Genomic DNA, 27,541 nt, shown 5'->3' on the forward strand with positions numbered 1-27,541 from the left:
CCTCATTTACCTGTGTATTCAAGTTCCCTTGTTTCAGTTCAGTGGTGTCGGGTCTCATCAGTGTAAAGCCCCGTTCACACTGCCAGCGACTTTGTCGCTGCATGTCCCTAGTCTCTGTACTGTGAAGTCGCTTGTGGGCGTTCGTAGTGCTGTCGCTCTAATGTTATTGGTAGACTGCACGTCTGGCCATATCTATACAAACAAAATACCATCACAAGTGATATATACAACTATATCATTTTAATTTGACTAGGAGTTAGGCTCAAAAGAAACAGTATGCTGTTGGGAGAGTGTTTTTATATTACCACAGCAGTATTCAGAGGATTAAATAATTTAGCCTACTGGATTAACGATTGATCAATCAACAGATTAAATCATACTGTCATAAATTACTAAAACGTCATTCAAATTTGACAAATAATCAATTTTCTTGTCCCTAATAGTCAACATGATAATGCAGGGGAAACTGTAAAATGAACGGCAGCAGTGCTAAACTTAAACTTGCATCATAAAATTACAACACTCAAACTAAATGTGTGAATTAAACACACTGAGACTGTCGACAGTTTCTTTTCCATGCATCATTTTATTATATCCATGTGGTTACAGTCAAATCATATTAAACAGTGAAATCGCCCTCGAACTCTTCTGTCTTGCCTGCACTCGGCGGTGACGTGAGCTGAGCTCCACTGAAAGTCTTCTTTCCTATTGGTTGTCGCTCGCGAAAATCGCTTCTCATTTGCATAAAGTTGAAATTTCTGAACTTTTGTCGCGCGTCTCGTGTCGCTTGACACGCCCACATTCTGTCGCCAACGGTCACTGTCGCTCGTGTCGCCGGAAGTCGCCAGCGCTCCATTGAAATGAATGGGATCATGTCGCTTTGTCGCTGCGTGTCGCTGGCGGTGTGAACGGGGCTTTATGGTTGTGCTTGCTTGCCTGCCTCTGTTAGGATTTACCTGTGGATACTAAAGACTATCTTGGATCTTCATCTTTGTCGTGTGTCACAGCCGGAGTGTGACAGACGTCTTATTCTGCATAATCTCATTGGTTTTTAAGGATTCTCAATGAGAAATGAGCACAAAGTTGTGCATCGAGTTTTGAACAATGCACCAGAACTGCAAATTGTGTGAAGGGAACAAGAATGTGTCAACAGTTTTGCAGAAATGGTATTTGTTCCCAGGACATTAGCATGAGCAATGCCTCAGTGTATGGCTTCAGTCATAGTCTGTATCCAGTTGAAAAATACTGTAAGCACATAGATATTTTCCAGTCACTTTTCATTTATATCAACGCTTAGGAGAGCGTTTCTCAACTGGTGTTGCTTCAGGATGCAGATTTAGGGCTTGGACCTGCTGTTTGTGATCCACTGGCTTAAAAAATGGCAATTATAGTTTTTAAAAGATAGTAAATCTATTAAAAGGCATTAATCTTCATTGGAAGGGCATGGCCTCACTCTCCCTGTTAAAGTGCCAGTGTGGGTACCTGCATGCGATGCTGTCATAACCGGTTGAGACTGACTGCTTTGATATTTATGACGTAGGCTGATGAAAGAGAGAAATCGGCACTCTGCATGAGTGCTGTGTGTGTGTGTGTGTGTCTATATTGATTGCTGGGCTCTGATGGGTTCGCTGTTGGTGGTCTTCTAAGACTTACACACATCTCTGTTAATAAGGTCATACTGGCCACACAAGCATACACACACACACACAGAACTCATGCAGAGTGCCAATTGCTCTCTTTCAATGTTGGGTTTTCATGCTTTATGGGGACTTTTCATATACATAGTGATTTTTATACTGTACAAACTGTATATTCCATCCCCTAAACCTACCCATCACAGAAAACATTCTGCATTTTTACATTTTCAAGAAACATCACTTAGTATGATTTAGAAGCTGTTTTCCTCATGGGGACCAAAACATTTCCCCAGAACCAACCACACACACACACACGCAGACACGCAGTCATCTCTGATCCACAGCCTTATACAATAACAATATATACAATATAATTTAGTTATTTCTAAGAAAAACAAGATAATTCGCCTTTGCCAGCTAAACAGCACATATAGCTAGCTACTAACTACGCTATTCAGTATTCAAATCAAATGTTAGTCTTCCCCGCCTGGACAATTGTTACATTTTAAAAGATTCAGAGGGTATGTGTACAAGTGCAAATTCATGATAGACACAATGCAACTCAAAACATTTTTTATATGATGAGTATCTTGGTGTTCTGCTCAAAGTCACGTTACAGTGAGAGTCTCATGGAGCTGGTTGGTGGTGACATTTAGGCTTGTAAAAATCAAACTCTGGCTTTTTAGCATGATTTTTTGACCCATGCTCTTTTCACTTCGCTTGCTGTCAGATAGGCTAGTTAAACCGTTATTTGCTGAGAGAGAGACAGTGAGAGAGAGATGTTCCTAAATTGTCTGAAAAGATCAAAAACAAGTGCTACTAGAGAAGAACAGTTATTCATCTGCAAAATGTATAGGCCTACTTCATATTCAACTTCACATCCTGAGAAAACAATTACTGCTTGTAGGACGTAACACTGCTTTAACCATATTCATGAGTTGTCCGTACCATAGAATTTGTTTAACTGTATACATAATAATCATTATAATAATCATAATAATTAAATAATTCATTAAATATAAATAAAATCAAATAAATATTTAAGAAATTTAACATGAGTTTAGTATTGTCATTTTCCCTTCATTTACACATAAAGAAATTAATAGTACTTTAAATTATTATTATTATTATTAGTTTATTTAATGTTTTAATAATAATATGTTTTAAGAAAATTATATTGTACAGATATAGCCTAGATAATAATAATATAATCATAATAAAAAGTATATACAGTCAAATCCAAAATTATGTTTTTTTTTTAGCTTATATAATTTATATAGCATGCAGGGTGTCTAAATTAAATTTGGTTTGACTGTCTGTAAGTGTTCTAAATGAATAAAAAATATATTATTTATATATTAAGTAATTTAACATGACTTTAGTATAGTAATTTTTCCTTAATTTAAAAAGTTTACACAAAGAAATTAAGAGTCACAAGACTCAGTGTCTGGACTGTAGTCTCCAATCCCATCTCCTGATACTGCAACTTTTCACTGCTGTCTTTCTCTCAGTCTCCCTCTCTTTCTCTCTGTCTAACTTTCATCCCTTTTACTTATTTCCTCTTCCTCTATCTCTTACTCTTAAGCTTCTGTATCTGTCAAGGCCTCGAGAGGCTTAATCAGTGTCAGAACGGCCTTCACCAGAGCCTCCAGCTGTGGACATATTAGTTTACACACACACACACACACACACACACACACACACACACACACTCATTCCCTCACTCCCTCACTCACTCACTCACTCACTCACTCTCTCTCTCTCTCTCTCTCTCTCACACACACACACACACACACGTATATATATATATATATCACATGTCTTTTGTTTCCCTGCAGAGGAAATTGTTCAAACTATCTGGACACAGAATTAGACTGTGTCTGAGAGGGTGCTGGGGGGAAGCATAGGAGCAGAACATCAACAGAGGACACACACACACCATATGCACACATAATGAAGTATCAGATAACAGCTAGTCAGCTACATGAATACAATTCTGATATTTTGCCAAAGTTTGCTCTTGGTAGAATCAACCAATGTTATTGGGGACGATATTGATGCATAAAATGTATAGAATATTGATGCATCTAATAGTAAGAACAGGTAGAATTGAAACGTGAACGGCCAGATGTTTAGTGAGAATAGGGCACCCTTCAGTGGACGAAAGAGAAACTGCCGTGTCGGATAAGAAACAAGTCCTGTGGTTCTTTGTTGCATATAAATGACAGTTGAGGTAAAACAAGTAAACATGACTGAACTTAATTTGTTTAATTGTCACGGCTGTGTAACAAAATACATTTTAGTTTGTTGGTGGTTCCTTCTGCACCGCTTAAACCACTGTAGAATAATTTGAATGTCTGAGTCTTATGAGCCGATTCTTTTTACTGAATCAGAAACATCCAGCGGGACCAATGAAATCTGAAGCACTAAATTACTCTTATGACGCGGTTCTTTTTTTGTCAGTGGAAAAACATGTGCTGCGTTCGGAACCACATTCTAATATTAGGCTACTCTATTTTACAAAATATTTTGGTAACACTTTAGAATACTGTATCTTACTTACTGCATAACTAATAAGGAATTATTGAAGAACTAATAGGTAATTCTTCATTAACTACTTCTTTACTACTGTTAACTACTAAGGAAGATGTGTTAACTAATCAGTATGTAATAGAATTGTATGATTGTGTTAAGTAACAGTTAGTTAATCAATAACTAATGAATTATGTCATATATCCTGAAGAACTATTATTAACTATCTACTAATTAAAGGTTCAAGAAAACTAACTTTGAAGTAACTACTAATGAACAGTCATAGTTACCGGTACTACAATAATCCAGGTTTTTTTCAGTGGAGTAGTGGATGAAGTAGTAGAAGTACACAAATCAAGAACTTGAGTAAAAGTACGGATACCCCAATAAAATATGACTTCAGTAAAATTATAATTAGGCCTATTCATTTTCAAATTAACCTTAAAAGTACAAATGTAATTCATTTTTAAAGTACTTAAAAAGTAAAAAGCACTGAACAATATTTTTTTAGTTTTTTAGACCGTTTTAGTCATTCAGCACTAATAAGAAAGATAAGTGGAGAACAGAGACCGGGTGATTACACTTGGAATAGTTTTTATCTGAGTTCCAAGAGTTTTCAGATACGCAAAATGAACACACGGATCGATTAACCGTGACAAAAACAAAATAAAATAAGCTGTATTAAGAAATATCCTTATCTGAAATAAAGAAAGATATCATGTACCCTAAACGAGTCATTGTCATGTATTTTACAAAGGTTAAGATGATTACGTTAATAGTGGGGTTTTTTAACAGTAAGTTTGATTTGAGTGGGAAGTATGTGGTAATTCTTTATTAATTACTAATGGGTTCCCTATATTTTCACTTTAGAATACTGTTTCAGGTTCTAAGTAATTCCTGAAGAATTATCTAATAATTATTTATTAATTACTAATAGGTTCCCTATATTTTCACATTTAGAATCCTGTTTCAGGTTATAAGTAGGCTAATTCCTGGATAATTATTTGGTAATTCTTTATTAATTACTAATGGGTTCCCTATATTTTCACTTTAGAATACTGTTTCAGGTTCTAAGTAATTCCTGAAGAATTATCTAACAATTATTTATTAATTACTAATAAGTTCCCTACATGTTCAGTTTCCCTCAGTCGTTGCCTCAAATACATTAATTTACTCAATGACATTCTATGCTGAGCAATACAGACACACACAGTACTGTATATATAATATAAAAACTAATCTGAGGTTAGTTAAGGCAAGGCACTTGAGTGGGGTTCCTTTCTGAAGTTTATTTCTTACAGAACACACTCACAAAACCACATAGGCCAAAACCTCTTTAACATTTATATGCATTTGTTAAAATTGTATTTTCTTCTATTAATAACATTAGTAAATAAGGAAGGTCACAACTCAGTGTAGTTTTGTATGACTGTTCATTAGTTACTTCTTAGTTATTTATCTTGAACCTTAATTAGTAGATAATTAATAGTAGTTCTTCAGGAGATATGACATAATTCATTAGTTATTGATTAACTAACTGTTACTTAACACAATCATAAAATTCTATTACATACTGATTAGTTAACACAACTTCCTTAGTAGTTAACAGTAGTAAAGAAGTAGTTAATGAAGAATTACCTATTAGTTCTTCAATAATTCCTTATTAGTTATGCAGTAAGTAAGATACAGTATTCTAAAGTGCTACCAATATTTTGATGGCAGAAATAGTAACAGATGTATGCTAGTGTGCTGTTCCGAATTCAACAGGCCTGTCTGTCACTGTAGTCCGATCACACAATGAAATAACTATTTGGTCCTTAGTTATGAGTGAATCAAACCAAGCCGATCAATGTAGCTCATTTCACGAACAAATGACTCTTATGAGCCGGTGCTTTTGAGTGAATTAAACACATATAGTCTACCAATGTGGCTTATTTGACAAAAATGCTATAAGCCGGTTCTTTTGATGAATTGTTCAATAAAGACGAGTTACAAGTTTGAATTAAGCTGATTTTGGAACCGCATACTCGTAGCCTACTATGATTACCATATATTTCTATGGCAGAAATAGTAAGAGCTACATGCATAGGCAGATTAACCATCCCACTGCGCAATGTGACGTCGGAGTGCACACGGAGTGCTCATTCAATTAAAATGAAACGACATGTGTGTGTGCCTCGCGACGTGTGAATCCAATCCACTACAGAGCATCAGCCTTTCACTTTCACGTTGTACTTTGTAAAAAAGTTGCAGAAAGAGGCAGAGTGAAAACGAGGGAGTTTTTAAATTTAATTTTCAGTTCAAAACCTTACAAAATCATGTAGCTATAGAGATGTTATTGCAAGACCAGTCTAAAACCATGGCAAGTTTGCATTTAATTTTTCAATTGTCTAGTTTTAGCTCAAATATATATATTTTGCAGCATGCTTTGTTCAAATTGATATCGTATCTTGAAGTGAAACAGATGTTTATCACATTATGCCCGTAACAGTTGGGTTCACGAGTTTAATGTGTTTAATAAAATGTTTAATGTTGCATACTTGCAGCAGGGTTATCTATAACATTTGGGTTCACAAGTTATCATTTCATATAGAGTAGGCTACATTGCAAAAAGTGGTAACCTGATTTTGTAAGAATATTTTCTACTTGAGCTAACACTGATGTAACATTCTGTTGTCAGATAAGTTTATTAATGTGAATTACTTTTGAGTATAGTAAAATAATAATAACTGAATGTAATTTTTTTTACATGAAACACATTTTATTTTATTTATTCTTAGAGGTTATTGGGGGTGGGGGCACTCTAGGTGTCAGTGAATAAGTTTTGTAGAATAAGCATGACATCAGTATCATTAATGACTGTCCATATGGCAACGTGTCACACATAAGTTTGTTTTTCTACAGAAGGAATATTCGTCGAATGGCCAGTGCAGAAGGGTGAACTAATCTCTCCTGCTGCCAAAACTGAATTCAAACACTTTGTTGGTTTGTGTGCTTCGCTTGTTTGTTCATGCAATCATGATGAGCTTAGACAAGAAACTGAGTGATGATTAATGTGTTCTGTTCTTTGTGACCTTTCATAATCTGCCATAGCCTATCAGCTACTTTATATACACAGAAAATGTCAGCAGGTATACACACGCCCAGTCACAGAATAATACGTGCCTACTGAATTCAATTAGATAATCATTATCATTTGAAGTGAAGCTGATTAGATCAAGACACATATTAGACCATACCATGACTCCCACTCAACAACAGATTCCCACTGTTATCTAAACATGTTTAGCCTACCTTTATTTTGTGATGCTAGAATGCAAGACATGCTTGTGGTCATGTCCACTCTGTAATGGAAGATAAAAATAATGTTACAATATCCAAATGTAGGCAACAGTAGCCTATGTCAAAGGGATCGTCAATCTCCACACTTAACTTAACTTACCTCGTATTTTCAGCCTACTGAAACAACGAAGATAGTTATGCATACCGCGAGTGAAAGTAGGCTACTCTGGTAAATTTTGTGTCAACTGTCATTTTATAGGCATCGCAGAGAGGCAAAATGTAAGGATCCGTCAGAAGAGCGAATCATATAAAAACTGGATAGCAGCTATGTATAAATACATAGCCATACTAGTCCGACTCTTACTATTAATCGGGTCATTCAGACGTTGCTTAGTAACTTTCGGAGAGCGTCTAGTCACGTAAACTAATTCATTTTCATAATCCAATCCTTGACCAGTAGACCTCCCAAGCTCCGCCTCCTATGCTAATGAGAATCCGTTGAAGGGTCTTGCTGAATGGGAGCGCGTTTGCATGTGTACAGCCGCTGTACAATAACACACACACGCGGAGTATAGATCTGACACATAGTGCGAGTTACTTTATTTTTAAATGCAAAGCTGTTGAAGACGTTTTTCAGGATTTCATTGTGTGAACATCGCTGAAATGGGTGGGCAGGTTACCCGTACCGCTTTAGGTGAGTAACCTAACAATGATATATGCGTGTAATTCATAATTCCATAATGATTTCGAGGAACCTTTGTGAACTGATATATAGAGCTTCTTAATTGTTTTTCAGAATATTATATAAAGAAATATGGCTGCATTTTCCCAAATTATCTGAATGAAAATTTGTTATCTTCCCTTATTGTTAGCCTATACTTAAAAACGTGCTCTAAACAGAATACTTGTTGCTCAAATTCTTCTTATCAAACAAGTGACTTTGTTCTCTTCCGTTTCTCCAACATATTTCAGATGGTTTGATTTTCTGTCTGGGATAACTATTTGTAGGCTACTGTCGATCAATAGGCTACCGATCAACAGTTTGTCTTCCAGGGAGCATTGTTTATATATATATATATATATATATATATATATATATATATATATAAACTAATTATAATTATACAGATTAACTCTAATCCAAACCTTAAAAGAATACGTTTTGGTATTTTTAATAATAATTAAAAACATTATTCACTGAGTGTTGAGCAATTTATACTATGTATGTCCCCAAATGGACTATTTTGTTCCTATATTCATCACACACATATTCATAGTTTTAGATATGTCTGTTGTATGTTTTGCTCTTTTTTGCTGTAAACAAGAAAAGTATGCATAATAAAAAACATTTCAAGTTTATACCCACTTAATAAACGAAGCTGACACTGAGTCAACCTGACACTTAGGCCAGCTATTGCCTACAGCACTGAGAGAAAGAGTCCACACATATAATAGGATATGACATTATTATCAAGAGAAAATCCCTAACATCTCTTCGAACCAAGAGGAAAAATTAGGGATATTGGAATCTGTGATTAGTGATTATCTATCAAAAATTTGTTCAAATAATGTTTTGCTAACGTTCCTATTAAGTTATAAAAAATTATGTTTCTGAATGTTCAAACATCTAGTTATTTAAATGTTTGAAAAATGTTTTTTCTTGGTTATGCAAATGTGAATGGAACATTCCATTTCATCATTTTCTCATTCTCTGAACATTCTGAAACTAACATTTAAAAAACTTTAGACGGACATCCAACTAAATATTTCAGGTAAAAAATAAAACGTTCCATGAACAATGTATAAATAATATTTTTGTGCTAACATTATAGAGACCACATAACTTTGAACTAAAGTTTAATTAACGTTACTGGATGATTTGTTCATAACTTTGAGAGAACCACGGCGTTAGTTCTGAGAACGTTCCCTCTTATCTGGGTAGCTTGTTGGCTGTGTGGGGCAGTTTTTGTGAGGACCAACCAACCAACTGCCCCCCAAAATATGGGGACGTTTAGTCAGAATGTAGTTTAAAAATCCACACCATGAAAACAAATATTGGTTTACGTGTATTTGTCATGACATAGCCTAGAGCTCAGACTCTCAGAATATTATTTCTATTTATGTCCCACTTGGCTGTGTGTGTGTGTGTGTGTGTGTGTGTGTGTGTGTGTGTGTGTGTGTGTGTGTGTGTGTGTGTGTGTGTGTGTGTGTGTGTGTGTGTGTGTGTGTGTCTCATGATTCTCTTATTAACACATACATATATACACTCACATACACCTGCAACTACATATCCTCATTTGCCCACACAGAGCTTATGTGTGGAAGTAGAAGTATGCAGAATCTGTCTCAACTAAAAGCTAAAGACCCACACCTAGTGAAATGTCAACAGCAGTTTATTAAAGAGAAAAATATCTCTGTAAGACTGTGTCCTTGACTTAATGCTTCGGAGAGGCCTGGGAAAATATGAAAGGGAGTTGAGGAGCAAGTGTTTAATCACAAGCCAGTTTCGTCTGTGAGAATCTATGTGCATCGTGTTTGGTACTTTTAATGGCTGTTTATGTTTTTATTTAATGTCTCATTCATCATCATGGAATTGCGTAAGACCATCTACTATCCCAGAATTGTTTATCACTGGATTTTATCACTCAACTACAATATCAGACACTACACAGTGCCATGCACAGCACTTTAGAATGCATTATTCTGATTGGCTGACTGACATTCTAAGCTGTTAGAAGAGGGTTTTTTTTGTTTTTTTTTAACTACACAGTATGGAGTAGTTCTAAAACTGATCGTATTACAAATCTAAATCACAGCAAATTATTTCAGTTATTTAAAATAGCAATCCTGTATTTATTTGTTAATTTATTTATTTGTTTGTTTGTTTTTGTTTTTATTCAGTTCAGTAATTATGGTTTGTACCGGACTACAGAAAAAATTATACTTTAGCAATGACAAAAACTTATTTTAGCAATATGTTTATATATTTACATATTTCACTAAAAGTTCTATATAAATATATATATATAGCAGCAATAGCTGGTAATTATACCGTTATAATGTAACTCAGTAGACAACTATATACTGATAAACACTTTTAGCTGAAAACGATAACATTCTTTACTGGTGACTTGCTTAATTTTTAACACATTCAAACTGCTTCCATTCTCAAACATTGCAATTGTGACAAAACCTCAGATTAGCCAGCTATAACTTTGCCCTGGTAAAATGTTTAAATAATGAGAGTTCATGACAGCAATGTTCAGTAAACCAAAGCTTCCAAGGCATAAAATCAAATGTATGATCAAAGAATGAAGTAGTCTGATGTTGAGTTGAGATGTCTTTCCAATGTGTAAGTATTTGTGTGTGTGGAGACATAACCTCATTTTTGGCAGCCTGAATAGCAGAAACCTGCGTTCTTTCTCTCTCTCTGTGTCTCTTTTGTTGTCTCTGTTCTTGATAAAGATTTTCATTCAGAGATAGCCACTGTGATCTCTAAACACAGCACAAAGCTCTTAAGTAATAACAGTAGCTAGTCAGAATTTACACTGTTGTGAGTGCCTAAAAAGGCATTACATAATATATTTGGAAGAAATAACATTTTTTTTTTGTCCATCTCTTAGATGGCGAAACACTTCACTGCCACCCCTTGAAGGCGAGCATATACCCACAGATGCCAGCCCTCCTGCCGCTCTCTTTCCATGCCAACACTAAAGGCTCTCAGATCGTGATGGACAAGACACAGCGCAGCGTGCGCCGAATTGCCAGCTTCTGCAATGCCATCACCTTCACCAACCGGCCAATCAGAATCTACGAGCAGGTCAGGCTAAAGGTATGGTAACCTAACTCTCACCCGTTTCCAGATTCCGTCCTGTGTGGTCCCAAAATAGCCCTCACATATCCCTCCTTCATATCACTCCATCTCAAACTTTCCCGACGAAGGGAAAACAGAAAGAGAATGCTAGAAATGCTAACATGTGAGGTTGTGCTGTTATCTTGTTCTGGTGAATGAGGTTGTTTGGGAATGAAAAAACAAGAATCTGTTTCTGATAAATGCTTCTGCTGGTCTCTTTTTATAGCATCACACAATAACTTTTATCAGAGTTTTTTGTAAATATTGTTTTAAAAATGTGTCATTTTAGCTAACTTCCTCGGTTTCTCTGACTTTGGCCTCTTCTTTTAGATCACAAAGAGACAGGGATGTTGGAGTGGTGCCCTGCGAGTGGGTTTCAGTACGGTGGACCCGTCAGACTTGTGTTCAACGTGGCTGCCGCGGTTCGCCTGCCCGGATCTGGTCAGCGAGAGGGGATTTTGGGCCCGAGCACTTCCTGAGGAACAATGTGAAGAAGGAACCATTCTTTCCTTCTGGTTGGATAACACAGGACGAGTGTTTTACCGGGTTAACGGCGGCTGTCCGATCTTCTTCTTCAGCGGCGTCCCTGCCGGAGAGCCGGTATGGGCGGTCATTGACGTTTACGGGCTGACACGTGGAGTGCAGCTACTTGGTGAGTTCACATTTCTCTTATATGAAATATCAAGTTTTAAGAATTTATAATGTCCCGTCAAGTTCTAAACCAAGAAGTCATCAAACTGCCTGAAGCTGGTTTGTCTGACATCTCTGTGAAATAACTCTCTACGCAGATCAGATGATGTGCCATTCAGAGTTTGCTCCAAGTGGAATTGCTGAGCTCCAGGTCGGCGTGTAATGTAGGCCAGTATCTGAGTTGCGCTTCACTGAGCTCGTGCTGATCGCTTGATGAGTTGTAAAGTTCACAGAGGCCAGTTTGTTTTCGCTGTGCCGAGCACATTTAAACAATTTAAATTCACAACATTTAAAAATAGAATCCTAGATTGATACACTCTTATCCTAATTACAAAAACTGCCCAATGGAAAAAAGATTGGAGAGATTGGAATGTTGCCTAGCAACACTTTCGCTTCAAAAATGAAAAACGTATGCTGGGGAATTCCAGAATGCTGGCAGAGTGAGAAAAAAAACTATTTATGTTGAACAAAATCAATGAAACTCAAAGTTATTCCATTCATAATTCTGTTTTATTGAGATTATGTGGAAACAAAGTCAGGTTTATTTAAACCAATTAAGCATTCAGTGAGACAATGAGAAGAATTATGCCTGAAACTTTATTTATTTGTTAATGAATTTGTAAATGCATGCAGGTTCAGAATACAGTTGTTTTTGTTGTTTGGTATTATTAATCAGCAGTTTTCTTCACCTAAAAAACTGATTGGCAGCTGTTAAAGGTTAACAGTTTTTGGAAAGTGACTATCATATGTTAAAGTAGTTAAACTACTGTTAAACTACCATTTTGCAAAATGACTTTTCTTTTAGTTGTAATAGAATACCACCAATGCACAAAATTTACACTAATTATTATCTTGCTTCATTAAATCGGACATTATTTTGTGTATCGCTACCAAAAGACGACATAAAAAAGAGGTTGATATATCGTTTAAAAGTTTAGAGTCAGTAAGGTTTTTATATTTATTTATTTGCTCACCAAGGCTGCATGTATTTGATTAGTAACAGTATTGTTGTGAAATATTATTACAATGTAAAATAAACTGTTTTCTATTTCTGTATTGTTTTGAAAAGAGCTGAGTTACTGTCACAATACAAAAAAAAATACATAATTTAGTAGCAATTTTACTTTTAGTTAGTCACTCCCCTGCACTGTTTTTGACAATTTAAATACTTTTTTGATCGCACTATTTTGAAACGGTCTTCTCTCTCTCTCTCTCTCTCTCTCTCTCTCTCTCTCTCTCTCTCTCTCTCTCTCTCTCTCTCTCTCTCTCTCTCTCTCTCTCTCTTACGTTTGAGTAAAAATAGTCAATGTTTCCACAGAGTCAGATAGCAGTATGTCTTAGCAGCGGGAAGTGGGTGTGTTCACAAGCATAGACGGTGTGGTGTGTGTGTGTATGTGTGTGTGTATTGATATCAGGGGTCAGTATTGGTGTAACATCAGTTAACCTTTGGGACAGCTAGACTATTTTAACCTTCATTATATAACCTGATCTCAGCTTTAAAAATGTACTAGACACATGCAAATAAACATAAACATCAAACCATATTTTGCTTCTGTTATCCAGCTAGCAACATCCTCTATGTGTATTCAAACTTATTTTCAGTTGCACTTTGCCTCTGTATAAATAGACAGACATAGTTGGTTTATAGATGAACCATCCTCAAGCAATCCGCACGCACTGTGCTCTCTCACATTACCTCTGCCGCTTCCAAAATGTGTTTATTGTCAGATGGCCAGATGCTGTGACTAAAATCACCTCCTGTTCTTCCTAATGCAGATCACACCACATCTGGCATTTTGTTGAAGTGTTTTAATTCTAGATGGAAGGTCCCTTGTACTGCAGGTCATCACATATTACCTACAAGTAAATTTCCTCCTGTGTAGGGATAGAGTATTTTAATTGTTAAATATCAGCATGACAGAAATCATTTAAAATATTAAAGAACCAATGCACGTGCCTCCTTCCTTTTGATCTTCCGTTTCATGACCCCAGTGTCACTGAAGCTTCAATGTCTTAATAATTCCTGTTCAGACTAGTCAGCGTCAGCTGAAGGCACTTCAGTGGATGGCAGCGACGTCAAGCCCGGAAACTAAAAACAACCCAGAGAGGAATATCTACTGCGTCTGAGGACGTTTCTGCTGATGCGACTGCTGTGAAAGTTATAGCAGACCAGTAATTTCCATCACTGAAGCTCTGGTGTTCTCATCAGCGGCTGTTCACCGTGGATGGCCAATGGCAAAGTTCTTACTGACTGAGGTCAAAATGAAAAACCACCCAGTGCAATTATACTGATGTTGCTGATTACAGGCTACATGAGCAATAGAGTTTTACAATATATGAAGAAAATATGAATTGTGCTTACCTATGCAAAACTTACTGCCACAGTGCTAGGGTGTTGTCTTGGATGGTCATTATTATTATTTTCAATGCTGAAAATAGTTGTGCTGATCAATATTTTGGTGGAAACCATGATACCTTCTTTTCCAGGATTCTTTGATGAATAGAAAGTTCAAACAGTTTACCTGAAAAGGAATTTTTGTAGCAATGTAAAAGTCGCTTTTGATCAATTTAATGCATTCTTGCTAAATAAAAGTATCAATTTCTTTTCTAAAAAAAAATCTTAATACCATGTTCTAGCATGACAGATGGTGGCGTTTTCAGAAACCCTCCACCTTCCCCAGCTCCACCTGTATAGATCTGCTTCAGGGGTTAGTTCATGTAGGCCTATGTTACATGTGCAGCAGCAGCATGTCTTAAATGCTCAAAGCAGCATGTCTGTGAATGTATTGGCAGTAGCAAGTCTCTGTATACTTGCTCTGCAGCAGCAGCAGTGTAGCAGATCTATTTTGCAAAGACCAAATACATTAACATTGCCATATCCATTACCATTACCATGCCAATACCTCCGAAAGTTGTCACAGCAGAAGTGGCGTTAAATATTTGAACGGTAGTGTATGTAACAATAGGAGAAACGAGAGTGGAATTGTGGTTGCTAGGGTTTTCTGGTTGGTTGCTAGGTAGTTGCTTATTGGCACAGGGGGTGGGCTCATGTACCTTGTAGGTGCAATAGCATGATTCTGATTTTAAATGTTTGTTTTACAGACAGTAAGATTGTGCCAGCTGAATATCTCTGCCCTGCTTTGACTCATGAAGGGATGGATGACTGGCATCTGTCAAGCAACTGCTCTGAGCTTGACCTCCAGGATGGTCTGCCATCTTTCTCAAGCTCTCCAAACGCCCTCAACTCAGTGCTGTCTCATCATCTGAACGATGACTTGCATTTTCACTGTGTCCATGGCAACGGTCTGCGTCTGCTGACTGAACACATAGCGATGCGTTATTATAACAGACGTGAGGATTGTGCTCTGGTGTTCACGCATCGACCGTTGCGCTGTGGAGAGTGTGTGTTCCTAAAGATCTCGCTGAGGTCATCTGCCCTGAATGGATTTTTGTCTTACGGATTCACTTCCTGTAACCCAGCCCATATTAACCCAAAGCACCTGCCGGTCAATCCAGACGATCTGCTGGACCGCAAAGAATTTTGGGCTTTTAGCTGCCTGACTTCACCACTTGTGGGCGGGGATATCATCGGTTTCCGGGCAACTGCAGAAGGGGAGGTGCTTGTGAGTCATAATGGAGGGAGAGCCTGTAGAGAGATGTGTGTAGATAATTCCACTCCTCTGTGGATGATCTTTGATTTACACACTCACATCAAGCAAATCAGCATACTAGGTAAAAAAAAAAAAGAAAGAAAATGCTCTGACATAATGTGAAGATGCTTGTTTTTTTTTCCTTTAACTTTATAATAGATTTTTTATTATAATATAATAATTATTTTTTGTACTGAACAGCAGTCATGCATATGTTTGACTTTTTAAATATTTAATATTATTAAATGCATTTTTTATTTTATATATATATATATATATATATATATATATATACATGATTTGCTTAAAATTATATATCATTTTATACAAATATTTTTTTATTAATAATTTTGTTTCGTTTTTTTCTAGGCACGTCCTTTGGTTACACTGCATCCAGTTCAGAAACTCAGAGGTCCATCTTTAGTGATGCCAGTCACACCTCAGCCAATCAGCCACACAGAACAGCAGTCATGGGCTTTACTGACATCTTTCAGCTCCGTCCACAGAGCCTTAGCAGTTCTGCAGGTGTGTTCCTGTCTCTCATTGTTATTCTTTTGTTGATTTACCAAATTCTTTAATGTTTTTCTCATTGCGGTTTTCTATGTGGTTGTTGTGGTCACCAGGGACAACATTCAGTTCACTGTCCTCAGAATCTCCAAATACCCCATCATGCTGTGCGATTACTGGTGAGGAGTGTTTAATTTGCTGTGAGAGAGCAGTGGACTCAGTGCTGTACGCGTGCGGACACATGTGTGTGTGCTCAGTGTGTGGTGGCAAGCTGACGGAGATGTCAAACCCGTGTTGCCCCATGTGTCGCAGCCCAATCAGAGACATCATCAAAATTTACCGCAGCATTTAACCTGGCAACAAACAGGATCCCAGTACCTGGATGGTTCTGAAGAGGCCCTGAACAGGTCATTATCCTTTTCCAAAAGGATTTCCCACGTCCATTTAAAAGGCTGCTTGTTTGAGCTCTGCAAGGAAGAGGCACTAAGTGGCTGCTTAAAACAACTAACCAAAAATGCAGAAAAAACCCAGAAGTGACTGTGCAAATGTGAATGGCACAATATTAACACATGACATTAATATAATCTCAGATTCTATAAATCATAAATCTTATGGCTAGATGTGCACAATGGAAAGTCAAGGTATAATGAGACTGATTATGATTTTCAGTTTGATAATGTCCTAGTAACTTCATACAAAATTTTTCACATGTTTTTTTAATGTTTGTTCCCCCACCAACTATTCACATTTGTCAGGAAATAAATATTTATTTGACTTGTATACTATAAATCAATCCAGAGTCCGAATCTATTGCATTGTGGATTTGATCTGTTGAAATTTTTTTTTCCTGCAAAACATTAAACTGAAAAACTAAAAATGTTTTTACATACCAAAGTAGACATTCACAATATTGCAAGTGCCAATAACCTTTATCTATGTTCATTATGAAATAAAACTATTACTTTAATGATATCCAACAACAGAGCTTGTTGTTATTTATTGTTACTGTGAATATATAAATATAATTATAGATTTTGTTTTTTTAAAGGTTTTTATTACGTGCAATTGTGTTTTTATTTTAAGCATTTGTAATCTGTATACAGGCTTGTTTACCTAGTTTTTTTGTAAAAAATGCCGTGATTGACGACTTACTGATTGATTTATATATTAATGCACAGACACAAACATACAGACACCATCAAGCTATTGTGATTAAGATGGAAAACAGCACTTGGACATTTATTATAAGACTCGGTTTGAAAATGAAGTGATTTAATAGGAATAGCACCATGTTTAATTACAGTACACAAGCAAAGAGACATTTACAGATAGATATAGACAGACAGACATACAGACAGACAGACATTCTGAAAGTGCATATAGTCTGTAAACAGACCTTGATATATGTATTTAGTAAAACAAAAAAAACAAAGAGAAAGAAGCATTCTGCAGCACATCAAGACCAGCTAACTAAACTAAAATAACAATAACTAAAAGCCTGTTCAGTGACAATAACATCACATCATCCAGCAGAAGCGGGAGTATACAGCATATAAACAAGGTGTCAATCAACAGTTGGGACTTGCTTTGTTTGTGTTTCCTTTGATTTTGTGAACAGAGAAGGCCATGTCTCATATGAAATAAAAAGAAAACACGTTTTGATTGGGGTCACGGTCAAGATAGAGTGTTTAAAATTAATGCTGTTTGGTAATGGGAAATCATTTATTCTGGTATCCTTTTTTTGTTTCTGATGGCAGAATCAAAGAACACTAGCTCCTCCTCTCCAGGAAGTTGGAGGGCACCCATCCCTTACGTGTTTTAGCCGTGTCGAGCACACGGCAGAACCACCATCCATTAGGGTTTCTCTCCAGGACCTCCAGCCTCGTACCTGCAGGGAAGCTCATGGTCTCTGCATCACCGTAGTAATCAGCAATAGAAACGTACTCCTCGCGCAGGTTGTTGTGGATCAAATGAGGTTTAGGCTTCACCATTGACACCGGTACCTTACGCCTCATGCTCTCGGTATTACCTACACAGGAAGAGGACGTTTGGTCATTGTAGCTATGTAGTGCGGCATGATTAGTCACCATGTCGTTCCTCCATCCTGTGGGAGTTGTATGCGTATTAGTGTTGTCCTTAAGGACGTTCTGAGGTCTGACGGCGAGCTGCTTCACGCCAACCCTGCAGTTCTGCTGGTTAGATCTATGTCCGCCCTTCAGGCTTTGGTTAACACGCTGCTCGTTCTTCTCCAAACTTACACATTTACCCATCTTTCCAACATCTACCTGCACTGAAATCTCCAACTCTGGAGCTGCACACCAAGATGTCTCAGAATTAACTTTCTCTGTGGTTTTGGCTTCTATACCACTTGTTTCTGAGCTTTTGATTGGCTGTAGATAGTAAGTGGGTGCCCATCCCTCTTCGTTCCCCCAGCGGACGAACCACCAGCCGCTCTCCTGCTTCTCCAGAACCTCCACCGGCACTCCCGCAGGAAAGCTGAGCTCACACGGCTCTTCTCGTTGGTACGCTGCAGTAGTGCGGTACAGGAGGGAAGATGGATCTGAGAATCTCATCTGGAAATCATCCCATGAGCCATTTTCTGAATCCTCAGATGTGCAGGAGGTCCTGAACTGCATCCGGCCTGGTTGCTCATGGTTTCGGGGGCTTCTGAGGGAACTACAGTCTTGGTTTGCGGGTTTCGGACGCACGGATGGTTTGCATTTAGACTCATCAGCCTGCTGTTTGAGGTAAGGTTGCTTTGAGTGTGCGTAGAGTGTTGTATTGGTGTCAATGCTGGGCTCGATTGTAGGGGCGTCATATTCCGGTGGATCCCACATAGATGCCCGATGGGCCGCAGAGGGCGAGTATATGTCAGAGTAACTGTCCTTACGCTGTGGCACAGATCTGAAACCACTGTTCGCATATACACCCTCATCATCCTCTTCATCCCCCTCGCCCAATGTGAAGGAAACGATGCGCTGACACAGAGGAGGAGGGGCTTTAGTCGGTGCGTCTCCTCTGAGAAACTCCAGCTCGGGGTCAAATTCAAGGCCCACTGCTGGAACATCATATTCTGGTTCCTCATACACTCGTGGACTTGCTAGGCTCATAACCTCAGACTCAACACATGGAAGCGAGTTCTGCTTTTTGATTGGCGGAGCAGGAGGTGGGACCTTGGGCCGGGTCAATGTACTGGTTTGGCGGTTCAAGGTGGGCTTCTTGCGTTTGTCAATGTAAGAACAAGGGGCCCAACCCTCCTTCTCTCCAATCTGGACATACCACCAGCCTCCAGAGTTCTTTTCAATGACCTGTAAACATACACAGCCTTTAGGTCTTCCATAGAGATACTTAAATGTAGTGTAATTTGAAGCTAATAGGGAACATTGGGCTCAGTTGTCACACTTTTGACTCTAGTGAATATTGTAGCTTGTTGATATAGAATAAAAAAAATGTAAACTATTTTCAAAAACATCACTACTGTTTAAAAGTTTGGTGTCTGTAAGATGTTTTAAAAATATTTTTGGAAAAGGTTTTTGTTTTTGAAAGAACTTTTATTATGCTCACCACAGCTGCATTTATATTGTGATATTGAGAAATATTTTTATGATTTAAATTAACTGTTTAACAGTTTTAATATATTTTAATGTGATGTCAATGTCAACAATTACATTTTCAGCATCATTACTCCAGTCTTCAGTGTCACGTGATCCTTCAGAAATCATTCTAATATGCTGATTCGGTGCTCCAGAAATATTTCTTATTATTATCAATGTTGTTTTTGCTGCTTAATATCTTTATGGAAACTGGTACATTTATTTTAATGAATTCAATTAATTATGATTCTATAATTAAAAAAATAATAATTCAAAAGAACAGCATTTACAGTATTTGAAATCAAAATCCTTTGTGACAATATAAATGTCTTTTTTGATCAATTTAATGCATCCTTGCTGAATACAAGTATTAATTTCTTTCTTTCAAAAACAACGTAGCCTACTGACCTCAAATCTTTGAATGGTAGTGTATTATTCTCCAAAACCCCTAAACTGTAAATGACAAATAATTCCATGTAGACTACTGAACAGTGTCGTACGTCAGCTTTCTGTCCTCCGTTGAAACTGATCCCATCTGTCAAGCAGGACCGGAACTCAGCGATGGTGTAATACTCGGCTTCAACAGTAGGGGGATCTGGGGGCTGCGGTAACTGAAATCCCTGAACATGAAGAGAAGAATATGCTATTCAGCATAATATAAACCACAAAATGACCTATTTGTGTGTGTTGTGTGCAATGGAGAGAAAGAGAAAAAGAAACATAGAGAAAGGGAAAATGAGAGAGACATACTGACCAGGCTGTTTTCTCGACGGGGAGGTGGTTTTTGATTGTTTGATGGGGATCCTGGATTCAAAGGGAAAACAAATTTTATGTGTTGTTTTCCCTGGATTCAAAGGGAAAACAACACATTACACGAAAGAACAACATTATAAACAATTAGAAGAGGTAGAAAGGAAAAGAGCAGGAGAAATATAAAGAGAGGAAATGACAAAAAAGAGAAAGAAAAAAATGAATGAAAGAAAGAATCTCACTGGTCTCAACGCTGTGGAATCTCTGAGGTGCGACTCGAGCAATGGCAGGAGATGGAGGGACAGTTTTGGTCTTTAGTGCGGATGGTGTTGAAGACACATTTGCTTCAGAAGCAGACGCAGATACACAAGCATCTGGCACTGACACAGACACACTGCTATCTGAGACAGACAGATGCACACTTGAGTCTGTGTGCTGGTTGACCTGATCATCCGAGTCTCTCTCTGAGCTGCTGCTGCCCATGTTAGCAGCTGTGCTAATGCTGCTGTTTCTGTCAGTGGGTGTATTGTTACTGTAAGCATCAGTCTGCTCTGCATCGCCGTTGTACTGTGTATATGTGTCAGTCTGCGAGTGCATGTATGTGTTTGCTGAATGTATTAGTGTGTTGCTGTTAAGGTGTGCATTGGTGTCAGGTTGTGTATGCGAGTGCCGTTCGTTAACGGGTTTCTTGTTCAGGAGGTTGCTGATCTCCATAAGGTTTCCGATGATTTCCACCTGTCCATGCACAGCTGGTTTATTTGCCTGGTTACCAGCCATGGCACCATCTTGCATTTTCCTCAGGTAAGCAGCTGGGGCCCATCCCTCCTTACCACCATAACTGAGAGGGGAAACCATAGAAAGAGAGAGATAATGCACATGCCCACAAAAAAACAAGAACAGTTCAAAAGTTTGGGGTCAGAAGTAAAGATTTTTTTAAACTATTTTTAATTATTAATTTAATTATTCCTTCTATTTAGCAAAGTCTAAATGGTTCAAAAGTGACAGTAAAGACATTTATAATGTAACAAAAAAATTCTATTTCAAATAGATAAAAATGCTGTTCTATGGAACTTTCTATTCAAGAATGAGTCCTGAAAAAAAATGCCTCACGGTTTCCACAAAAATATTAGGCAGCACAGCTGTTTTCAACACAGATAATAATAAGAAATGTTTCTTGAGCACCAAATCAGCATTAGGCTATGTTCACTCTACAAGCCTTAGTGCTCAGATCTGATTTAGCTGTTTACATTGTTGTTTTAAATGTGGCCAATATCAGATTCCAGTGTGAACAGATCATGGTCCTGGACTGTCCCACATGCGCAAAAAACGATAAAAAGATGTCACGCAGCACGCTGTTATACAGAAGTAAACATGGAGGACATTATTTATAGTATGATCTATCGTGGAAGCCAGCGAATTTATGTGCAGGCAATATTAAAAACAAATATGAGGATGCGAAAAAAAGAGTTTTTAACTTATAAGTTCTGATACCTTTCCCAACTGTCTTGATAACTTCGGGAGTGTAAAATCTTTGAAGTGACTCCCATGAGGCCGAATTGTGACGAATGATGCTCTAGAGAGTGACGTAAAAGTCGCATGAATTCCAATATGACTGTTCAGACTGAGGTCGCACTGCAAAACATCTGACCTGAATCGGATTTAGTACCATGGAAGTGGCGCAAATCGGAATTGAAAATATCAGATTCCATGTGGGTGTGCTGTTCACTGTCATGAGAAAAACAGTTGTTTACATCGCTGACTGCTCAACTAGCAAATTTTATCATCACATTTACTGTTTCTGCAAAAACCCAACAAATACAGAGTAAATTCCAGCAAAAGAAAGCAAGGCATATTAAAGTAGCTCAAAGAGAAGAATAAACATGTGAAGAAGAGTTTACCGTATGAACCACCAGCCCTCCAGATTCCTCTGGATGACCTCAACAATGACGCCACTCTCAAAGCCCAGCTCATCCTGACTCGAACTGCTGAAGGACTGAACTGTAATATACCACTCTGCTACGAACAAAAGAGGAAAGAGAGCACATTGTAAACTGTCCTGCAACTGGATACATAGACAACCGAATGCAATGCTTAGACTTACAGGGGAGAAAAAAAGCGTAGAATAAATACATTTTAAATCTGTGTAGGTGTCTTGCACGTGTACTCATACTCTCAGGTGTATGCTTTGGTTCTGTTTAGTTTCATTGTGTTTTAGTTTGGTTCTCCCTGTGCCCGTTTGCCTGTGTTCTTGATCCTTGTTTTTTTTCTATAGTTACTGATTACCTTCATCTGTTGTTCCTTGCGTTACCTCATTACTCCCTGTGTATTTAACACCTTAGTTTTCTCAGTTCTTGGTTCTGTGTTGTATTTGAATTATGTGGTTGTGTTTTTCCTGAGATTTGTCATTAAAGACTAGTATTTTGGATATCCCTCTTCATCAAGTGCTAACTACTATAGCCATATGTTACATATACAGTACCCTCAAAATTATTTGACACTTACAGTCACATTTAAACATTTCATCAGGGCTTTTAACACTTAACATAATTAACTCTAGGTCATTCTAAAACCCAGATAAACGGAATCCTGGGATATCTTTCTTCGCGTTTCACACCGCTCATAATTTACCCGGGGTTACAATTAATCCTGGATATTCATAAAACGATGTTTCACATTATACATCCCTAAACCCTGGGTTAATGTTCTTATCTGCATATTTGCAGTGCAGTTTCATTGATTGGATGCACTCAACCTGTTTACATAAAGGCTCTAATATTGCGCATCATCATATTATATGATGATATTATCTGTGCTGTGACAGATTTTTTTTGCAATTAGTTTTTAACCAATTGGTCCTAAAGTCAGTGGATTTATGAAGTCAGTTCACACAGGTGAAGTTCATCGCATTAACTATGAACATGTTCCACTGACATCTGAATAAAGACATCAAGAAATCCATTTTGCCTTAATTTCGAACAGTGTGTCTACTGTTTTATCATATCAAACTGATCAAACTTTGTGAAATGTTTTGGATAAAGGTTTGTTTGTGGTATATTTATTTAAAATACATATGGTTTGATATTTTGTTGTCTAATGTAATAACATTCATAAATAATTTAAGCATACCTAAAGTGAAAAAAAAAATCATGTGGACTACTTTATGTAATGCTTGTGTATTTAGTTTGCTTGCTATTTTCATTTTGCAGTGGAAAAAACAATCAAAACATGCAGACACTGCAGAAACTAGTCTCCACCTCTAGTTATATTCTCTCTCTGTAATATGGGTCAGTGTGTGTTGGACCCAGTTGTACAGCAAAAGCCTTCTGGACCAAAAGATGGAAAATCTGACATCTTTGCTGGAATTTCCACTCCCAGGCTGTTAAATGCTCCAAGAAAAGTGTGTGTGTGTGTGTGTGTGTGTGTGTGTGTGTGTGTGTGTGTGTGTGTGTGTGTGTGTGTGTGTGTGTGTGTGTGTGTGTGTGTGAGAGGGGGTCCCTAGACTACGATCTGATGACTGAATGGTTTTCATCCATGCAAGACTCTATGTGCTGACATGGCATGAACTTGCATCCATAACAGACTTAACCAACAGTTTTCACCCATAAATCTCGTGAAGCGAATGGATGGAAACTGTTAAGAGTTAAGGGTTGCGCAAGACAAAGAAAAACAGGACATTTGGCAGCTGCTGGTTTTACAAAAGCCAGCAGCTCTGATATCTGCTGTAAAAGATGTGCTTTGTTTCTTCAACGGTGCTTAAATCAGTTTAGCAGCAGCGTGGGTGAATAAATATGTAGTTTAGCAGTGTATCTTTGCCTTACTCTCTCCATTCGTTGCTCTGTGGCTGTCTCGACGTCCTGTGAGAGAGACAAGGTATGTTGCAGGAACCCAACCTTGTTCTTCAGCTGTTCTTACAAACCACCACCCTAAAGAGAAAGAGAGAGAGAGAAAAAGAGAGATTCAGTGAGCACATACCACTGATGTAACTGATTCCAGCTGTTCTTTTGAATTGGGTCACATACCCTCTGTCTTAATAGTCCTGAGCACATCGACATAAACAAAAAAAATTCAGATCATTAAACATTATTTTTAAGGACAAAGGATTTGGCAAAAATGCATCTGTGATTAATGTTCTTAATTTTAACTTCAGATATTAAAAATATCAAATATTTTTAATGCTAATGCCTTACGCTATACCGTTCAAAAGATTGGGGTTGATAAGACTTTTTTATTTTTTAAAGAAGTCTATTATGCTCATCATCACAGCTGCATTTATTTGATTAAAAATACAGTAAAAATAAATATTAGGAAATATTATTACAATTTAAAACAGTTTTAATTGTAATGTATTTTCAAATGTAATTTATACCTTTAATGGCAAAGCTGAATTTTCAGCATCATTACAGCTTAACTGTACTACATTTTTTTCAGGATTCTTTGACCAATACAAAAAAGTTCAAAAGAACAGCATTTATTTGAAATAGATATTTAATGCATAATTACAGAATAAAAGTATTAAATTCTTTTTTTTTAAACGGTAGTGTATTTTACATAATTTTTACAATACATTTTACATTATATTTTACAATGCATATTTTTAACCTTTGTAGCTATACTTCACAAATGTTTAGAAGATACTCCCAAAAAAATAAAACCACAAAAATGTTTATGCTTATCACAAGAACGTTGTCACTATAGTTGCACACACCTGCCTTGAGTTAGTGCTCACAGTGTGAAACACTCATTAGAGCAAACAAAACTAGGTTGCCAGATCCACAGTTTATTATGCTGTGTAAAAAAATATCTTAAGGACTTTTACCTAGCATGCGTCACTCTGCAAAAGCATCATATACTGAGGAAATATGAGACACATAAACATATAAATGGCTCATATAAGTTCAGTACTCCAGATTACTTCTACAGAGTAGCCTACTTCTGCATTCTTTTTGTTGGCATATACTGCACATGCCTTCATCTGTGTGTGTGTGTGTGTGTGTGTGTGTGTGTGTGTGTGTGTGTGTGTGTGTGTGTGTGTGTGTGTGTGTGTGTGTGTGTGTGTGTTAAAGGACAGAATCAGAATATTCCAAACAAATGGAAGATAGAGAGACATGTTAACAGATATTAGAAGTCACTAATGAGGACGAGAAATTACAGTCAGAACAGTCAGTGGAAGAGAGAGAGTAGTGTTTTAAGCTCATAATGACTTAAACATAAAGAGTTCAGCGACACACACTCACACAAAAACATCTACACAAACAAGTGCACATACGCATATGAGCGTACACTTTTTCTGCAGAGGAAATATTCTGGAGAAACCATTAAGACCTTCACTCAAGAACAACGCGCTGGCTGTGGTGGGATTTTTCAGGACACACACACACAACTGTTCTACTGCTCCAAAATGACTCAATATCATTGATTTCCTCACAACTGGTTGTTTAATTCTCTGTCTTTGCATGTGTATGTTTATTTGCAAATTTCAGCGCAGTATTTCAGTAAAAAGGTCATTCTGAATTCTCTCCAGACATGCTATTTGTTTCAAACACACATTGTAGCCTGGAAACTTTCCAATTCTCTTGTAAACCAAACAATTGTTCATTTAAATTGTTCATGTAAACCAAGCAATGTTTACTTAGAAATCTTGACAACAACATCCAAATAGTCGTAGTGGCAAAATACAAAGTTCTGTCATGAGACTCTAGATGGCGCAGGCTGATTGGTCCATAACTCAATTTGTCAGCGATCACAATGTTATCTTCATAGCGCAGTTGATTGGTCGCTGTAGCATCAGCAGCCAAATGAGCTGCGGCTCAACATTCAAATGCTTGGCATTGTATGCTGTTAGCACTAGCAGTCTGCAGTGCGCTTTCAAAAACCCAGCTTCACCTGTATAGATCTGCTACAGGGGTTATTTCATGTATGTTATATGTGCAGCAGCAGCAAGTCTATATGCTCACAGCAGCAGCATGACTCTTTGCATGTCTTTTGAATTAAATTGGTCATTTTGTGGTAGTCATATATCCTTCTTCTCTCATTTAGCTTCCAAAAAAGGTCATAAAATAATTTAAAAAATAAGCACAACTGCCATGAAAGACGAATCTCAAATCATGCTGCAGAACAAGATTATCTGATTTTAGACAAACGTGTGGAGTTCACGCAGCTTGAGTGCTGCTGTCATTAAAGCAAAAGAGAGAATAATCAAATACGAAGACATTCTGAAATTCATGTTCTTTTTTCTATTGAACTTTTCACTCAAAATGTAATGGTATTAATATAAGTTATAAGTAATTAAAAATGTTGCATTACATTATAAAATGCAAAATACAAGCATTTTCACGCATGGTCTTGGACTTTTGGACCCCACTGTACATATGAGAATATGTTATGTATGTGTGTTATGAATGTGTGTCACTCACCGCTCTCACTCTTTTCAATCACCTCCACTCTCTCTCCTGCTTTCAGGCTGATTTCTGTATTCTCTTGACGCTGATAGTCTGCCGTCACCACATACACACACATACACTCCTCTGCACCCAAGGCTTCTCCACGCTCTTTCCCTGAGGATGATGGAAAAAAACAGGCCGTGAGCCAGCTGCCTCCCCGCCCGTGTCCACCTGAACTGCGCCGCGCCATTCACCAACACCAACACAGCCCCAGCCAATCAGCACGTGGTAACAGATCAAGGGTCATCCAAGAATCAACAAGAACACAGGCCCAAAGAGGCTCAGATATGTGGAGTTAATGTCTCAACATTCAAAAGGCTCAGGTACAACAAATCCTACTATTCATCCAGTTTCATCCCGCCTTAAAGTTCCAAGGTAAAAGCTTTTGAGCAAGCACAGTTCAACCTGAAGCACATCCTACCGGCCCTGGGCCCAGGGGTCCAACCAACGACAAGACTCATATGGGCTCTGGCATCTCCTCTAAGAGGTTCAGATCCCTTCTGCAGCAGGACACAGGCCTGACTGAATAAAGAAATGGAGCAAAGGGGGAAAAGAAAGACAGAGAGAAAAGGAAAAGGGGTAGCTGACGAAAGGAGTGAAAGATGAG

At 37.6% G+C, this 27,541-nt stretch overlaps 2 protein-coding genes across 5 annotated transcripts; one reads left to right on the plus strand and one right to left on the minus strand.

Moving 5' to 3' along the window:
• Nucleotides 1-7,961: 7,961 nt before the first annotated feature.
• Nucleotides 7,962-17,422, plus strand: neurl1ab (neuralized E3 ubiquitin protein ligase 1Ab). 2 transcript variants are annotated; one of them, XM_084096933.1, is made up of 6 exons: nt 7,962-8,145; nt 11,075-11,283; nt 11,635-11,956; nt 15,097-15,726; nt 16,014-16,169; nt 16,268-17,422. In XM_084096933.1, the coding sequence occupies exons 1-6, from the start codon at nt 8,115-8,117 to the stop codon at nt 16,501-16,503; spliced, it is 1,584 nt and encodes a 527-aa protein (XP_083953059.1). In that variant the 5' UTR covers nt 7,962-8,114; the 3' UTR covers nt 16,504-17,422. The 2 variants fall into 2 exon arrangements, with proteins under 2 accessions (XP_083953059.1, XP_083953060.1); XM_084096934.1 differs by having other exon boundaries at nt 8,005-8,145; nt 11,075-11,271; nt 16,268-17,126.
• Nucleotides 17,407-27,532, minus strand: sh3pxd2ab (SH3 and PX domains 2Ab). 3 transcript variants are annotated; one of them, XM_084096931.1, is made up of 8 exons: nt 27,356-27,532; nt 26,908-27,048; nt 24,313-24,417; nt 22,393-22,510; nt 20,737-21,332; nt 20,499-20,548; nt 20,245-20,364; nt 17,407-19,459 (listed from the first exon to the last, which is right to left on the minus strand). In XM_084096931.1, the coding sequence occupies exons 1-8, from the start codon at nt 27,393-27,395 to the stop codon at nt 17,921-17,923; spliced, it is 2,709 nt and encodes a 902-aa protein (XP_083953057.1). In that variant the 5' UTR covers nt 27,396-27,532; the 3' UTR covers nt 17,407-17,920. The 3 variants fall into 3 exon arrangements, with proteins under 3 accessions (XP_083953057.1, XP_083953058.1, XP_083953056.1); XM_084096932.1 differs by having other exon boundaries at nt 27,340-27,443; XM_084096930.1 differs by lacking the exon at nt 27,356-27,532 and having other exon boundaries at nt 26,908-27,278.
• Between the last annotated feature and the right edge of the window lie 9 nt (nt 27,533-27,541).

This window comes from Abramis brama, assembly GCF_963993115.1.
Source record: "Abramis brama genome assembly, chromosome: 21".
NCBI lineage: Eukaryota > Metazoa > Chordata > Actinopteri > Cypriniformes > Leuciscidae > Abramis > Abramis brama.